The 18,021-nt window shown below is 45.7% G+C and overlaps 1 protein-coding gene and 2 long non-coding RNA genes across 5 annotated transcripts in view; 2 read left to right on the top strand and 1 right to left on the bottom strand.

Annotated features, from left to right (window-relative positions):
- Positions 1 to 3,589, bottom strand: part of LOC309527443 — a 74,418-nt gene extending 70,829 nt beyond the window's left edge. The window contains exons 1-3 of one of the 2 annotated variants that reach the window (XR_014217220.1): positions 3,134 to 3,589; positions 2,516 to 2,655; positions 1,840 to 2,347 (exon numbers count right to left, since the gene is read on the bottom strand). This is a non-coding gene — a long non-coding RNA (uncharacterized lncRNA). Of the gene's footprint in view, positions 1 to 1,839; positions 2,348 to 2,515; positions 2,656 to 3,133 lie in introns of those variants that run through there. The other variant, XR_014217219.1, reaches the window with a different exon arrangement.
- The window catches only part of LOC309527466, a 98,118-nt gene that overhangs the window by 69,166 nt on the left and 10,931 nt on the right, over positions 1 to 18,021 (top strand). The window lies entirely within an intron of this gene.
- On the top strand, positions 271 to 8,452 carry LOC309527349 (uncharacterized protein; the record flags this gene model as incomplete). 2 transcript variants are annotated; one of them, XM_082214131.1, is made up of 2 exons in its annotated part: positions 271 to 390; positions 6,002 to 8,452. In XM_082214131.1, exons 1-2 carry the CDS (start codon positions 345 to 347, stop codon positions 7,702 to 7,704), a joined length of 1,749 nt encoding a protein of 582 aa, XP_082070257.1. In that variant the 5' UTR covers positions 271 to 344. The 2 variants fall into 2 exon arrangements, with proteins under 2 accessions (XP_082070257.1, XP_082070258.1); XM_082214132.1 differs by having other exon boundaries at positions 320 to 390; positions 6,005 to 7,704.

The raw sequence follows: 18,021 nt of genomic DNA, 5'->3' as shown, positions 1-18,021 counted from the left end.
AGGGGAACTATTGTTATTTTGAAAATTGAAAATTATATATATATATATATATATATATATATATATATATATATATATATATATATATATATATATATATATATTTGAAATAGTTTAGAAAAGTATTTGGGGCTCCCGCGCAACTGATCCAGCGGGGCTTTCCGGAGGCGAGATCAGCGCCTCTCCTCGCTCTCTGCCCGGAGAAGCCCAGAGGCTCCTGCCGCTCGGCTCCGAAACGGTTAAGAGCAGCGGCGACAGAGCTGAGATTCCTAGAGCGGAAGAAAAAAAGGCTGCCGGGAGAATAGGAGCTTCCGCTTCCTGTCCCGCTTTTGGCGGGGTGGCAGATGCCGGTCATGGCGGCGGCTTTCCTTCCTCGCGGAGGCGCTGGAGGTGGGTCATATTAGGATGTTTTATAAGGGGGGTTCAGCTGGAGGGAATGCGGAGAGGGAGTTTAAAAAAACCCCAGTAGGCAAACCGTTTCAATGTAAGTTTTTTTCTGCGTCTCTTTTTTCTAGTCGTCAGTTTATCCAGATTTTCACATTTTTAAAGAACTCTTGAAAATTGGTCAGCATTTTGGTGCAGATCTCGCCTAATGCCCACGCTTTTGCAAAGGGTATTTCCCCAAATATTTACATTTGCCATAATTAATGCATTCTGTATTTAATTCCGCTAAAGTAATGCATTTATAGGGCTTTCCCCCTTTGTATGGGGGTAGGAAATCTTTTCCCAATGGAAGGGAGGATCTTTCTCCTCCTCTACTCCCTGCAGGCCAACTTGGGCAGGTGGGGGACCTTCCTTGGGCTCCCCATAGGGCTTGGGGTCAAGGCAAACCCTTAAGCATTGGAAAACCTTCTGCAGAGGCTCCCCCTGGAACTTGTAATAATTTTTATCCGGCCTGATTTTAGTATAATTTATTAAAACTGTTTACCTCCAGGTACCCACAGGCCTTAGGGCAGTTCACAGGATAAAATTGCAATATAAAAACTGAAAATTACATAATCAAAACATAAACAAAATCAACCCAATAACACCCCCCAAAAGAACCACACACATTTAAAAACATTTGTGTTTCAATTAAATACAGCAGTTCTGGGCAGAAGAGGTTAAAAAAGAGGAGAAACAAGCAACTTCAAGTCCACATTAAAATTACAAGCGTGGCTGAGGCCTTACTTAGACAGGCTAATACTATTACTACTACTAATACCCCTGAGCACCCTCTCCCACCAGTGTCTTGCCTCGGTAATGGACTGGATGAAAGCCAATAAATTGAAGCTCAATCCAGATAAGAGTGAGGCTCAGTTAGTGGGTGGTTCCCTAGAGCAGATGGCTGGGAGGTCGCCTGCTCTTGATGGGGTTACGCTTCCTCTGAAGGAGCAGGTTTGTAGCTTGAGGGTAATCCTGGATCCTTTGCTGACGCTCGAGGCTCAGATGGCCTGGAGTGCCTTCCATCACCTTTGGCTGGTAGCCCAGCTACACCCCTATCTGGACAGGGATAGCCTATCTACCATTGTCTATGCTTTGGTAACTTCAAGGTTAGATATAGATATGCGTTATAAGTAGGGCTGCCTCTGAAGACAGTTTGGAAACTTCAGCTAGTGCAGAATTCAGCGGCCAGGTTGCTCACCGGAGTAAGACGGTTTGAGCATATTACCCCCATCCTGGTCCGACTGCACTGGCTACCAGTTAGTTTCCGGGCTTAATTCAAGGTGCTGGTTTTGACCTATAAAGCCTTACATGGCTCAGGATCACAATACTTCAAGGGCTGCTTCTTTCCATATGAACCTAGCCTGATCCTGAGGTCCTCCTTCGTGGGCCTCCTCCTCAAGTGGTCTGGAGGGTGGCTGCGCGCCTGTGGAATGCTCTCCCCAGGGAAGTTCAAGATCCTGGCGCCTTCCTTATACACCTTTGTTGTTGATTAGTCATCTTAGTTGTGTCCAACTCTCCGTGACCCCATGAATCAGAGCATGCCTTGGAAATTCACTTTCCTCTCAAAGCTTCTCCTGTTTTATGTCCATGGAGCTTTCATGGCATAATACGGGAGTGGGTTGCCAGTTTCTTCTCCAGGTGGATCACATTTACCGTATTTTTCGCTCTATAACACGCACCTGACCATAACACGCACATCGTTTTTAGAGAAGGAAAACAAGGGAAAAAACATTCTGAATGAAACAGTGGATGTATCATTTTTGTGCTTCATGCTGTGGCCATAGACATGTGATCTGATGGTGAATTTGGGGTGACCCAATGCAAAAATCCTGAGAATCCCTGTGGATCCATGCTTTGTAACCACGTTTTTGCACCATTGCAGCCCCAGGCAACAGTGGGTGCGTGATTTTTGGGGGGCAGGCTGTAGCCATGGACATGCTATGTGCTCTGATGGTGAATTTGGGCTGACCCAATGCAAAGATCCTGAGGATCCATGTGGATCCATGTTTTGTAACCACGTTTTTGCACCATTGCAGCCCCAGGCAACAGTGGGTGCGTGATTTTGGGGGGGCAGGCTGTAGCCATGGACATGCTATGTGATCTGATGGTGAAATTGGGGTGACCCAATGCAAAGATCCTGAGGATCCATGTGGATCCATGCTTTTTAACCACGTTTTTGCCCCATTGCAGCCCCAGGCAACAGTGAGTGCGTGATTTTTGGGGGGCAGGCTGTAGCCATGGACATGCTATGTGCTCTGATGGTGAATTTGGGCTGACCCAATGCAAAGATCCTGAGGATCCATGTGGATCCATGTTTTGTAACCACGTTTTTGCACCATTGCAGCCCCAGGCAACAGTGGGTGCGTGATTTTGGGGGGGCAGGCTGTAGCCATGGACATGCTATGTGCTCTGATGGTGAATTTGGGGTGACCCAATGCAAAGATCCTGAGGATCCATGTGGATCCATGCTTTTTAACCACGTTTTTGCACCATTGCAGCCCCAGGCAACAGTGGGTGCGTGATTTTGGGGGGGGGCAGGCTGTAGCCATGGACATGCTATGTGCTCTGATGGTGAATTTGGGCTGACCCAATGCAAAGATCCTGAGGATCCATGTGGATCCATGCTTTATAACCACGTTTTTGCACCATTACAGCCCCAGGCAACAGTGGGTGCGTGATTTTGGGGGGGCAGGCTGTAGCCATGGACATGCTATGTGATCTGATGGTGAATTTGGGGTGACCCAATGCAAAGATCCTGAGGGTCCATGCTTTTTAACCACGTTTTTGCACCATTGCAGCCCCAGGCAACAGTGGGTGCGTGATTTTGGGGGGGCAGGCTGTAGCCATGGACATGCTATGTGATCTGATGGTGAATTTGGGGTGACCCAATGCAAAGATCCTGAGGATCCATGTGGATCCATGCTTTTTAACCACATTTTAAGTGGGGAGGGAAGGAAAAACACAGAAGGGACAAGGAGCAGGAGAGGGGTGTGCAGAGAAGCAGCTGGCTAAGAATGCAGGAGAGGGGTATAACGGGAGGGAGGAAAGGAAGGCAATAGTTTTCCCTCACCTACCCACCCAAGCCAGCCAGCTCGCGCTCTCTCTCTCTCTCCCTCCTGCATGTTTTCACGGAGAGGAATTAGAAGGAAGGACGCTCTGCTTTTCCCCTCTTCTTGCCTCCTCATACCACCCTTTCTTATATTCCAGTTTAAATTGTTTGAACAGCAAATCCTCACCATTAGGTCTTTTACTTATTTCAAAACCTTATTTTCTATCTCTTAAGCATTACAGCTGAAAACCACTTAATTACTGTCCAACATCATTCTAGCATTCCTTAATTTTACAGTATTTCTGCAAGTAGTCTTTAAACTTCTTCTAATCTTCTTCCGCCGACTCTTTTCCCTGGTCTCGGATTCTGCCGGTCATTTCTGCCAGTCCCATGTAGTCAATCATCTTCATCTGCCATTCTTCCAGAGTGGGTAGATCTTGTGTCTTCCAATATTTTGCGATGAGTGTTCTTGCTGCTGTTGTCGCATACAGAAAGAAAGTTCTATCCTTCTTTGGCACCAATTGCCCGACCATGCCCAGGAGAAAGGCCTCTGGTTTCTTCAGGAAGGTATACTTAAATACCTTTTTCATTTCATTATAAATCATTTCCCAGAAAGCCTTAATCCTTGGGCACGTCCACCAAAGGTGAAAGAATGTACCTTCAGTCTCTTTACATTTCCAACATTTTTTGTCAGGCAAATGATAGATTTTTGCAAGCTTGACTGGGGTCATGTACCACCTGTAAATCATTTTCATAATATTCTCTCTTAAGGCATTACATGCCGTAAATTTCAGACCGGTGGTCCATAACTGTTCCCAGTCAGCAAACATAATATTATGTCCCACATCTTGTGCCCATTTAATCATTACAGATTTCACCGTTTCATCCTGAGTATTCCATTTCAGCAGCAAGTTATACATCTTTGACGAAATCTTAGTTTTGGGTTCTAACAATTCTGTTTCTAATTTCGATTTTTCCACCTGGAATCCATTTTTTTTTGTCCAATTTATAAGCCTCCATTATCTGACAATAATGAAGCCAGTCTCGCACTTTGTTTTTTGATTTCTCAAAGCTCTGCAATTTCAATTTGTCTCCCTCTTGTTCCAAAATTTCCCAATATTTTGGCCATTTGGACTCCATATTGAGTCTTTTAAGAGCTTTCGCTTCCATTGGTGACAACCACCTTGGAGTTTTGTTTTCCATTAAGTCTTTGTATCTTATCCAAACATTAAACAATGCTTTCCTGACAATATGGTTTTTAAATGCTTTATGTACTTTGACCTTGTCGTACCACAAATATGCATGCCACCCAAAAGCATTATTAAATCCTTCTAAGTCCAAAATGTCTGTATTCTCAAGAAGCAGCCATTCTTTCAGCCAGCAAAATGCTGCTGATTCATAATAAAGTTTAAGGTCTGGCAGGGCAAATCCCCCTCTTTCTTTAGCATCAGTTAAAATCTTAAATTTTATTCTGGGCTTCTTGCCCTACCAGACAGATCTAGAAATATCTTTCTGCCACTTCTTGAAACAGTCCATCTTGTCCACAATCTGCAATGTTTGAAACAAAAACAACATTCTAGGCAATACATTCATCTTTATAACTGCAATTCGACCCAACAAGGAAAGCTTCAAATTTGACCATATTTCTAAATCTTTTTTCACTTCTGTCCAACATTTTTCATAATTATCTTTAAATAAGTTCACATTTTTTGCTGTCATATTAATCCCCAGGTATTTCACTTTCTTAACCACAGTCAAACCAGTCTCATTCTGAAACCTTTCTTTTTCAGTTGATGTTAAGTTTTTCTCTAAAACTTTGGTTTTTAACTTGTTCAGTTTAAATCCTGCCACTTGACCAAATTCTTGAATTACCGTATTTTTCGCTCTATAACACGCACCCGACCATAACACGCACGTAGTTTTTAGAGGAGGAAAACCCATAAGCATGCCACCCGTAGGCATTCCCTCCATAACATGCACAGAAATTTCCACTTACTTTTTAGGAGGAAAAAAGTGAGTGTTATGGTGCAAAAAATACGGTAAGTCTAAAACCCTTTTAGTACTAGATTCTGGCTCCTGTAATGTCAAAATTAAATCATCTGCAAAAACTCTCAATTTATACTGTTTAGCTCCGACCTGTATACCTTTAACCAGCTGGTCTCTTCTAATCATATTCAGCAGGACCTCCAGGACCGATATAAAAAGCAATGGTGAAATTGGGCATCCCTGTCGTGTCCCTTTTTCTATCTTAAGCATAATAAAACATTTAAAACTTCCCTCTACATGGCTGCCTCCAATTGTCTTCTAAATGTTGCATAGTTATTTTTTTGACAACTGACGGGAGGGCGTTCCGCAGGGTGGGCACCACTAACAAGAAGGCCCTCTGCCTTGTTCCCTGTAACTTCCCTTCTCACAGTGAGGGAACTGCCACAAGGCCCTGGGACCTGGATCTCTGTGTCCTGACTGAATGATTGGGGTGAAGACGCTCCTTTAGCATTTCATCAGCTTGCCTTTTTATTCCATCAGGAGATGTTGAAGGGATGCTGGCAGAAGGGGAACAATCAGAAATGTCACCAAAAGGATTCAAAGAGCAAAGGAATCTGAGGGTTCAAGAGGGAGGCAGCAGGCGAGAGGGGAGACGAAGGCAGAAGCTGGAGGCTGACTCTGGTATGTCTCAGGGTGGTGAAAATAAAATTCCTAGAGAGAAGAAAAAGCATGAATGCACCGTGTGTGGAAAGAGATTGCGTAGTCACTCAACTCTTACTTTACATCAAAGAACTCATACAGGGGAGAAACCGTATACATGTTTAGAGTGTGGAAAGAGCTTCAGTGAACGTGGTAAGCTTACCTTGCATCAAAGAACTCATACAGGGGAGAAAACGTATACATGTTTAGAGTGTGGAAAGAGCTTCAGTGTCAGTGGTAACCTTACCTCGCATCAAAGAACTCATACAGGGGAGAAACCATATACATGTTCCGAGTGTGGAAAGAGCTTCAGTCAGAGTAGCTACCTTAAGTTGCATCAAAGAACTCATACAGGGGAGAAACTGTATACATGTTTAGAGTGTGGAAAGAGCTTTATTTGGAGTAGCAGCCTTATGTTGCATCAACAAACTCATACAGGGGAGAAACCATATACATGTTCCGAGTGTGGAAAGAGCTTCAGTGTCAGTGGTAGCCTTACCCCGCATCAAAGAACTCATACAGGGGAGAAACCGTATACTTGTTCAGAGTGTGGAAAGAACTTCAGTCACAGTACTGCCCTTATCTTGCATCAAAGAACTCATACAGGGGAGAAACCGTATATATGTTCCGAGTGTGGAAAGAGCTTCAGTCAATATGGCCAGCTTACCTCGCATCAAAGATCTCATACAGGGGAGAAACCATATAAATGCTTGGAGTGTGGAAAGAGCTTCAGTCACAGTAGTGCCTTTATCTTGCATCGAAGAACTCATACAGGAGAGAAACCGTATAAATGTTCAGAGTGTGGAAAGAGCTTCAGTCACTGTGGCCAGCTTACTAGGCATCAAAGATCTCATACAGGAGAGAAACCGTATACATGTTCAGAGTGTGGAAAGAGTTTCAGTAGGAATGGTGCCCTTACCTCGCATCAACGAACTCATACAGGGGAGAAACCGTATACATGTGCAGAGTGTGGAAGGAGCTTCAGCCAGAGTGGCAGCCTTAGCTCGCATCAAAGATTGCACACAGGAGAGAAACCGCATACGTGTTTGGAGTGTGGAATGAGCTTCGCTCACCGCAATGGGCTTGCTAGACATCAACAAACTCATCAAGGCAGCAAACCTTATAAATGCTCTAAATGTGGCAAGAGCTTCAGTCGCCTCGACTCCCTTTCCTCGCATGAAAGGATTCATACAGGGGAGAAACCATATACATGTTTCGAGTGTGGAAAGAGCTTCAGCCACAGTTCCAGCCTTACCTTGCATCAAAGATTGCACACAGGAGAGAAACCTTATAAATGTTTGGAGTGCGGGAAGAGCTTCTGTCATGGTAGCCACCTCAGGTTGCATCAAAGAACTCATACAGGGGAGAAACCATATATATGTTCGGAGTGTGGAAGGAGCTTCAGTGAAGGTGGGGTTCTAACTAGGCATCAAAGAACTCATACAGGGGAGAAACCGTACACATGTTCAGAGTGTGGAAGGAGCTTCAGTCAGAGTAGCCACCTTAAGTCACATCAAAAAACTCATACAGGGAGGAAATCTTAGAAATGTTTGGTGTATGGAAAGAACATCAGTGACAAGGGCTCTCTTCCTAAACAATAAAGAACTCGTACAAGGGAAACATCTTAGAAAGGGTTGGCGTGTGGGAAGATCTTTAATCATATGAAATAACTCCTACAGAGAGTAAACCAATGAACGTGTTCTGGTCCCCCCAGGACAGCCATTATTGGATTGGAAGAACCTTCTTGACAGTAAGAGCTGTTTTGACAATGGAACAGTCTCCCTCGGGAGGTGGCGGGCTCTCCTTCCTTGGAGGTTTTTAAGCAGAGGTCGGATGGGCTTCTGCTATGGATGCTTTAGCCGAGATTACTTCATTGCTGGGGGTTGGACTAGATGACCCTTTTGTTGTTTAGTCGTTTATTCATGTCCGACTTCGTGACCCCATGGACCAGAGCACGCCAGGCACTCCTGTCTTCCACCACCTCCCGCAGTTGGGTCAGGCTCATGTTTGTAGCTTCGAGAACACTGTCCAACCATCTTGTCCTCTGTCGTCCCCTTCTCCTTGTGCCCGCCATCTTTCCCAACATCAGGGTCTTTTTCAGGGAGTCTTCTCTTCTCATGAGGTGGCCAAAGTATTGGAGCCTCAACTTCACTATCTGTCCTTCCAGTGAGCACTCAGGGCTGATTTTCTTAAGAATGGATACATTTGATCTTCTTGCAGTCCATGGCACTCTCAAGAGTCTCCCCCAGCACCATAATTCAAAAGCATCAATTCTTCGGCGATCAGCCTAGATGACCCTTGGGGTCCCTTATAACTACAGTTCTATGATTCTATATACATCTTCTGCTAGACAGCTGTTGTCACAAGCTTGGCAAATCCAGGCATATACTTGATCATCAGATAATGCCAATATTATTCACTTGGACTGTGCTGTTTGAATCCATGTACAATTCTAGGTGCCTATTCTATAGTTTTGTTTTCATATCCTAATTTTCATCTGCTGTTACTTGTAGTGTTCCCAAAGCAAGGAAGGATTCAGAAGATCAGTAAAGGAAGGAAGGAACGGTAGTATTCACCATCTCTTCCTGAACTCTCTTCCTGGCCCTAAGATCTATCTAAAGATCAACAAACTACATCAAAGTAACCTATTAACTTTCTGGCCTAGGATGGCTGGTGCAGCAACCGGCAACTTGTCTGTGTCCAGAATGCTTATACGTGGTTGTCAGACATAGAGAAATGGCAGTAGAGAAAAATGGCGTGGATGTAGAGGCTTGTGGGATTTGATCAGAAATTTTTGGCAATGAATCAAACCCAGTCAGCGCAATGCTTTCATCGCGGACACAATGGCTTGATGCATATTTTATCATTCCTCATAATAATCCTGTCTGATCCCTACAGTTATAACTGCTATCTCTGTTTCATGTGCATCATAAAATGAAACAGAAAAAGCTTTAAGAAAATAAAATCTTTATGAGTCCCACCTACACTGGAAAAAAATTGTGGGATCTGCTCACATCCCTCATAGTTAGCTTACTGCAATGCACCGTACAAAGAGATATCGTAGAAGGTTGGGCCACAGGCTCTAGCTGGTGCAGAACGCAATAGCCAGGTGGCTTGTGTGAGCAAGGTTAAAAAATGTAAAGGATACCTGGACAGTTAAGTCCAGTCAAAGGCAGCTATGGGGTTGCAGCGCTCATCTTGCTTTCAGGCCGAGGGAGCTGGCGTTTGTCCACAAACAGCTTTCTGGGTCATGTGGCCAGCAGGAATAAACCGCTTCTGGCGCAATAGAACACCGTGACGGAAACTAGAACTCACGAAAACACCGTTTGCCTTCCTGCCACAGTGGTACCTATTTACCTACTTGCGCCGGTGTGCTTTCGAACTGCTAGGTTGGCAGGAGCTGGGGCAGAGCAGCAGGATCTCACTCCGTCGCACAGATTCGAACCGCCAACCTTGCCATCAGCAAGCCCAAGAGGCTCAGTGGTTTAGACCACAGTGCCATCCACGTCAGGCTTGTGGGAGGAAACTACTGCCAGCATAGAACAGCCTGCTAGTGGGATTGGCACTTGCTACCAATCTGCTACTGGGTTGAGTTCAAGGAGTTTGTACTCGCATGCAAGTCCCTGTTCTGCTCAGTCCCAGATATACAGCAGAGATTCTCCTGCAAGTTCCAAAGATCTCCAAAGCACACACCCAGAATGGGGCTCTTAGTGTCACTGTTCTGTGGAATGGCATCCCTTGGGGGGCAGGAATTGGGACCTTTTCCAGCTGGAAAAATAGATTTTAATAATGGGTGTCCACTTGTTACGGTTTTAGTCTTATTTTTATTTGTTGCCTTTGTGTATATAACTGCTTTTTAAAACAGTTTTTATATAAATTGCCTTGAGACGGTGGTTTAGAAGGCAATTAATTGTTTTGTAAAAATATTTTAAATACTTTTCACATTTATACATTTCACTAACTTTACAATCATTTTGGCATTTCAAGGTTTGACTTCCTTCCTCCTCTTTCTGCGGTTCCTTAAATTTATTTTTAACTTAATTTGCTCATTTATTCATCTTCTTTAAATATATACTGGCATGAAACTGCAGGTTATGAGAATAATCCTACCAATGTTTTTATCTGTTTACAATTTATCTGTAAATATTCAATAAACCATTTCCATTCTTTTATTTTAAAAAAATGTTATCTTGATTTCTTATTCTTCTGGTAAGTTTCACCATAGAAGGCAATCATATTTAAGGCAATCAATAAATTATTGTTACAAATAATATGATAATAATTTTTCTACTGGCATCTGACTAGGGTTAATCCTTCTGTGGAATTTTGTTCAATGGGAAAACGGTAGATAAACAGAAGCAGAGCTATAGAAAGAGATATACAGAAGATATACACAAATAGATAAATCTCACTGGACCAAAAGAGTAAGAATTGTGATGCTGACACACAGTCGTTAAACCTGTTGAGTATTGCCAATTAATTTACTTGCATTTCTGAAAATATATTATCATCAAGCAGAGTAAAAGGGAACCTTACCGAGAGAGGACACGATCCTGCAAATCTCCTTCATTATTTGGCTGTGCAGGGCTCTCTGGTCAGGACCCAGCAGAGCCCATTCCTCTTCAGTGAAACTGAGTCCTGAGAGAGAGAGAAGGCAGGTGGGGAAAATGCTTCCTTGCAAATATCAAAATAGACCGGCCTACAAGCAAAATCCCAAAGCCTTGTTAAGGGGAGGGGAATGGGCATTTCCCTCAGGATTAATATACATTGGTCCCTTGGTTCTCAAACTTAATCCATTCCGGAGGTCTGTTCCCAAACCAAAGCATTCCAAAACCAAGGCGCGCTTTCCCATAGAAAGTAATGCAAAATGGATTAATCCGTCCCAGACTTCTGAAAACAACCCCTAAAACAGCAATTAAACACCAGTTGATCCATAAAATGAAAGCAATAAACAATGTACAGTGGTGCCTCGCAAGACGAAATTAATTCGTTTCGCAAGTTTTTTCTTCTTGCGAGTTTTTCGTCTTGCGATGCACGGTTTCCCATAGGAATGCATTGAAAATCAATTAATGCGTTCCTAGGGAAACCGACTTCAGACCAGGTCCGGGGACAGTCTGTCCCCGGACCTCTTCTGAAGGCTGGGGGGGGGGGGGAGGACAAGGGCTTTTCTTCCCACCCCCAGCATTTTAAAAAACCCCGGGACAGCGGAGGGCTTCTCCGCTGTCCGGGGCGATCTTAAAATGCTGGCGGGCGGCATTTTAAAATCGCCCCGGGACAGCGGAGGACTTCTCCGCTGTCTGGGGCGATTTAAAAGCCCCTGGGAAGGCAGGTAGGGGGGACAAAGACTTTTGCCCCCCGCCAGCCTTCAGAAGAGGTCCTGGACCTCTTCTGAAGGCTGGCGTGGGGCGAAAGTCTTTGTCCCCCCCGCCTGCCTTCAAAAGCTGTCCGGCCAAGGCTTCGCCGACCTCTCCGCAAGCAGCGGCAGCACTGCCGCTGCTTGCGGAGAGTTGCCGGCATGCCGAAGCCTGCGCGTGCTGAGATCAGCGCGCCCAGGCTTCACGGACCTCTCCGCGAGCAGCGGCAGCGCTGCCGCTGTTTGCGGAGAGTTGCCGGCATGCCGAAGCCTGCGCGTGCTGAGATCAGCGCGCCCAGGCTTCACGGACCTCTCCTGCCTTCAAAAGCCGTCCGGGATAGCGGGAAGCGCTTCCCTGCTATCCCGGACTGCTTTTAAAATGCTGGCGGTGGGGAGCAAAGCCTTTCGGCCCCCGCCAGCCTTCCTGGACCTCTTCTGAAGGCCGGGGGGGGGAAAGGCTTTGCTCCCCACCGCTAGCATTTAAAAGAGGTCCCTGGAGATTTCCCTATGGGCTTTCGTCCTGCGAAGCAAGCCCATAGGGAAATTCGTTTTGCGAAGCGCCTCCAAAACGGAAAACCCATCCGTCTAGCGGGTTTTCCGTCTTGCGAGGCGTTCGTCTTGCGGGGTACCACTGTACTGCAACCACAGAATCATTCAATCAGTAGCTGAACTGGGTTCCACACAGTCACAAAAACAAAACAAAAGGAGCCGCAAAAACAATAATGCAAAATAAATAGCAAACACAGACAGGCCTCAGCGTAACACTCAAAAGAGAAGCGTAACACTCAAAATTGAATCAAGGCACTCAAAACGGAGCACATCCGGCTCCCAAAAAGTTTGCAAACTGGAACACTTATTTCCGGGTTTGCGGTGTTTGGGTTCCAAGTTGTTGGAGTACCAAGGCGTTTGAGAACCAAGGTACCATTGTAGAGGCTGGAGAATTTTTTTTCCCCACCTGGGAGCCTGTGTCGGGGCTGCTGATTCTTCTAGATCTGTCAACAGCTTTCGACATGGTCGATCATGAACTTCTGGACCACCGCCTTGCCGATGTGGGGTTCCAGGGCACAGTCCTTCAATGGCTGCACTCGTTTCTCTCTGGTCGGGGACAGAGGGTGGCGCTTGGGGGGGAATTGTCATCGCGCCACTCCTTGGTGTGTGGAGTACCTCAGGGTGCAATTCTCTCCCCGATGCTTTTTAACATCTTTATGCGCCCCCTCGCCCAGCTTGTCCGGAGTTTTGGGCTGGGTTGCCATCAGTATGCTGATGACACCCAGCTCTATCTGTTGATGGATGGCCATCCTGACTCGGCCCCAGACACACTGACCAGATGTTTGGAAGCTGTGGCTGGATGGTTACGTGGGAGCCGGTTGAAGCTAAATCCTTCGAAGACAGAGGTCCTGTGGCTGGGACGGGACGATATGGGATTGGGGGGGCAACTCCCATCTCTTGCGGGGGCGCAATTAGTGCCAGCACTGTCCGTTAAGAGTTTGGGTGTAATCTTCGACACCTCCCTTTCCATGGAGGCGCAGATTGCAGCTATAACAAAGACGGCATTTTTCCATCTCCGCCAAGCTAAGCAGTTGGCTCCTTACCTCTCTCGCCCTGACCTAGCCACTGTGATCCATGCGACGGTCACCTCCAGACTGGATTATTGTAACTCGCTCTACGTGGGGCTGCCCTTGAGACTGACTCAGAAACTCCAGCGGGTGCAGAATGCTGCAGCGAGACTCCTTACAGGATCTTCGCTGCGAGATCACATTCACCCGGTGCTATACCAGCTGCACTGGCTCCCGGTGGAGTACAGGATCAGGTTTAAGGTGCTGGTTTTAACCTTTAAAGCCCTATACGGCCTAGGACCCTCGTACCTACAGGACCGCCTCTCCTGGTATGCCCCACAGAGAAACTTACGGTCTTCAAATAAAAACATCTTGAAGGTCCCAGACCACAGAGAAGTTAGGCTGGCCTCAACTAGAGCCAGGGCTTTTTCGGCTGTGGCCCCGATCTGGTGGAACGCTCTGCCACAAGAGACCAGGGCCCTGTGGGACTTGACATCTTTCCGCAGGGCCTGCAAGACAGAGCTGTTCCACCAGGCCTTTGGCCAGGGCACAGCCTAACTCCCTCCCTCGGCAATCTTCACGGAGCTCTGGCCCAATGGTGGCCAGTGGCTTGAATTTAATTAATTTTATAATGAATGATTTTAGAATGTTGTTTGTGCTGTACTTTTGTACTGTTTTATTGTTGTTAGCCGCCCTGAGCCCGGCTTCGGCTGGGGAGGGCGGGATATAAATAAAATTTATTATTATTATTATTATTACCATGAGGCCTTAGGTTCCCCACTCCTGATTCAAATCTTCAAGAGTGGCGTTGACAGCCTTCCTAGTGGGTAGCAAGATAGCGGTACTGGCAGGGTCCCCGGTGCTGATTCCCTCTACCTGATTTGGTGACCCAAGGAGAGATGGCTGAGTACGAATCGTCAGCACGGTTTCATCACCTGCGAGAGACAAAGAGGTCAGGAATGTTGGAAGGTCAACAGCAGGGATCATGCAGTTTATCAGCTAAGGGTTAAATCTGGTGGTGTTTAAAGAGAGCTGGCCAAGAGGGGTGGGCGGAGCTGCTGCTTAGCAACCAAGCAGAGCGGCATGACCTTCACTGAGGAAACGTGTGCTCGGATTGGCTGGGTGGTTCTGAGGGAGCTTTCCTCTGCTATGTTTGGATGAATGTCTCCCTGCTTCTGCTTGCTTTTTTCAGGAAAGTGATATCGGCTCTTTTCGCAGTAGCACATGCTTGTCATGTAGACAAGAAGTTTGGGGTCAGTTTAGCACTGGGGTCAGCAACTTTTTCCAGCCATGGGCCGGTCCACCGTCCCTCAGATCATGTGCTGGGCCGGACTATATTTTTTTTGGGGGGGGGGTAATGAATGAATTCTTATGCCCCACAAATAGCCCAGAGATGCATTTTAAATAAAAGCACACATTCTGCTCATGTAAAAACACCAGGCAGGTCCCACAAATAACCCAGAGAGGCATTTAAAATAAAAGCATTCTTATTTTTTAAAATTAATATTCTTGATTGTTTAAAAAAATTACATGTCTGTACAAACATGTACTATCTCTTAACAGGTAAAAAAAGAAAGAAAATTATATAAAATAGACATTTATAAAAGAAAGAAAAATAAAGAAGTAGCAAAGATAAGAAACAAAGAAATAATAATAATAATAAAAGACAAAGTCCTGGAGCGTCTGCGGTCCGGACTGAGAAGGTTGCCTACCCGTGGTTTAGCAGATGGATGGCCTTATTTCAATGTCCCCTTGGATCCTGCAACCTGAGGGACTGGCACTCAGACAAGTGCCACATCATGTTCATCCTGAACATGCAAGGAGCCATTCTTCTGGTCGAAGGGGCCCCATCTATGCTTACTCCGTAAGGCGGTTTCTCCGTCAGCTTCCTGATTGATATGCCACCACAAGGAACGTTTCCTTGGCCTCAGAGAAATCGCCTCCTGCCTCTGAAGTTTGTTCCTTTACCTGAAACAGCAATGAGGACTAGGATCAAAAATAAAATTCTAAGAGGGAAAACACTTTTTGGGGAGAGTTGGGACACACTAGAAGACTTTGGGCAATTAGTGAAATGTTTTAGGGTATCTCCCCCTCACTTTACCAGCTCCTGGGAAATATCTCAGGTGAGAATGTATTTTAATTGATTGTCTGATTTTATGTTAATGTGTTATACATTTGATGTTAGCCGCTCTGAGCCCGGCTTCGGCTGGGGAGGGCAGGATATAAATAAAACATTATTATTATTATTATTATTATTATTATTATTATTATTATTATTATTATCATCTAAGTGAAACTGTCTCTCACCTGCTGCTCCTGCTGCTTCTGGTCCTCTGCCCGACTCAGGAGGAAACCTTCGGCCAGGGCCACCGCCTGGGAACTGGTCTACGCTCCGCATTCCCTGACCCAGTTCTCCATCTCCGGGGGGAGGACAGCCAGGAACTGCTCCAGGATCACTAAATCCAGGATCTGAGTCTTGGTGTGTCTCCCCGGCTTCAGCCACGGACGGCAGAGATGGTGGAGTCGGCTGCAAACCTCTCGGGGTCCCTCGGCCTCCCGGGAGCAGAAATGCCAGCATTGTACGTCTAAGCTGAGGGTCTCTTGCTCACCTGTGTTGTTCTGCGTGGTTCTTTCCCAGAATCCTGCACTGCGTTCAGCCGACAAGCACAAGCGTCTCTTCCTTCTTCAGAGCCAAAGGAGTCACGTTTCTCCATGGAGGCTGAACCAGCTCCTCCCGTTTCTGCCAGTTTCTGTCTCGGTGGAGATTCTCCTAATCCAGGGGTCTGCAGCCTTTAAGACAAAAAAAAGCCACTTGGACCCGTTTCTGAAGGGGAAAAAACCTGGGAGTCGCAAAACCATTGCGACATTTAAAACGAATATATCTCCCGAGCCGCGATCTGACAGTGGGCGGGAAGGTGACGTCGGGACGGTGCGTGACTAACACACGCACCGCCCCCATGCGACGTCACAGCCAGTACAGCACCCGCCACAGTGGGGAGTGTCGGGGCGCACAATGCGCCTCCTCCCCTCGCTAGTATCCACCCCGGAGCCGCAGCAAAGGTGTAAAAGAGCCACATGCGGCTCCGGAGCCGCGGGTTGCAGACCCCTGTCCTAATCTGAGGGGCCGCCAGGTCCTGCAAAGCCAAGAGCAAATTATTGGTGAGTAAATAGTTGCACTGTTGGGCAGGAGATTTTCCCTGAGCAACTGTGGATGAGCCCATCTCGCCACCAGGCTAGGGAGTGCGGAGATTTGAAGATGGGCTACAAACATGAGGGAGGTTCCTTTATTTAATTAATTTTTATTTATTGAATTTACAGGTGAAACTCGAAAAATTAGAATATCATGGGAAAGTTCATTTATTTCAGTAATTCAACTTAAAAGGTGATACTAATATATGAGATATAATGAAAATGATCTATAGGTGGTACATGACCCCAGTCAAACTTGCAAAAATTTACCATCTGCCCAGTAATAAATGTTGGAAATGTAATGAGACGGAAGGTACCTTCTATCACCTTTGGTGGACCTGCCCGAAGGTAAAGGCCTACTGGGAAATGATCTATAATGAAATTAAAAAGGTCCTTAAATGGACATTTCTGAAAAAGCCAGAGGCCTTTCTTCTGGGTATGGTAGGCCAATTGGTGCCAAGGAAGGACAAAACATTTTTTATGTATGCTACCACAGCGGCAAGAATTCTTCTGGCAAAGTATTGGAAGACGCAGCAGCTACCTACTCTGGAAGAATGGCAAGCGAAGGTGATCGAGTACATGGGAATGGCAGAGATGACCGGCAGAGTCCGCGACCAGGGGAGAGAGACGGTGGAAGAAGACTGGAAGAAATTTAAAAAATATCTCAAAGATTGTTGTAAAATTGATGATGGCTGAGATGTTATGGTTATAAGAAATAGAGAATTGCAGCTGTAAATCATAATCTTAAAGAATGTATAAAGAAAATGAGCGAATTAACTGAACGAAGGGTTGCTGAGAAAGGCTTAATATAAGGATGCAGAAAAAGGGAGGTATGGGGAAGTCCGGGAAAGAAGGTTTTGAAAATAAGTTTAAGAAATTATACATGTTTATTTGTTTGTATGTCTTGTAGGGTTTGTTTTGTTATTTGTTTTATTATGTGTTTGGAAAATTAATAAAAATTATTATAAAAAAAAAAAGATACTAATATATGAGATAGACCCATGACATGCAAAGTGAGATATGTCAAGCCTTTATTTGTTATAATTGTGATGATTATGGCTGATGCAAACCTCAAATTAACAATCTCACCTGTATATACTGCCCTACACGGAGAGTTACAGCTCCGAGAGTGAAGAAGAAGGAAGAAGAAGGAGGAGGAGGAGAAGAAGAAGAAGGATGGTATTATTTATACCCTGCTCATCTGGCTGGGTTTCTAGCATATGTAAAACATAATAAAACATTGGTTTTTACCCTGACCCTCGATGTCATGCCCTCCCCTCCTGGAGAGACGATGCCCCTGTGACTCAGGACAAATAGAAATGGTGAGCATGTCCTTCTCCAGGGCCTGTATAACAGAGACATTCCTCTTAGCCTGATTTCCCCACTACTTCATATGGGAGTTGGAACTTAAGAGGTTAAGTTGTTCCCATGATGCCTCAGCATTCTGACGTCAGTTTTCGAAGCTTGGGAGGAGCTTGGGAGGAGCTTGTCAGTCTCACTCAATGCTGTGAGGGAGAGGTTGCAGTTTGTCATGGCTGCGGTGAGTCCAGGAGAATCCTGGGGAATATCGGAATAAAGGACTGAAAGAGACAAACCTGGACTCTGTGTGTGTTTGTCTGGAAACTAAGCCAAGCTACGTGACAGTTTTACACCGCTGTGCGAAGCTCTGCTGAGCCGTGACGGAGAGCCGGAGCGGAAGTGTGCCGGGCGGCCATAAATCGCTAATTGAGGTTCGCAAATCAATTAGCGGGAGTCATGGCTGT

This window comes from Podarcis vaucheri, assembly GCF_965113315.1.
Source record: "Podarcis vaucheri genome assembly, chromosome: 2".
Classification (NCBI taxonomy): Eukaryota; Metazoa; Chordata; class Lepidosauria; order Squamata; family Lacertidae; genus Podarcis; species Podarcis vaucheri.
This window is presented reverse-complemented; position numbering and strand designations above follow the sequence as displayed.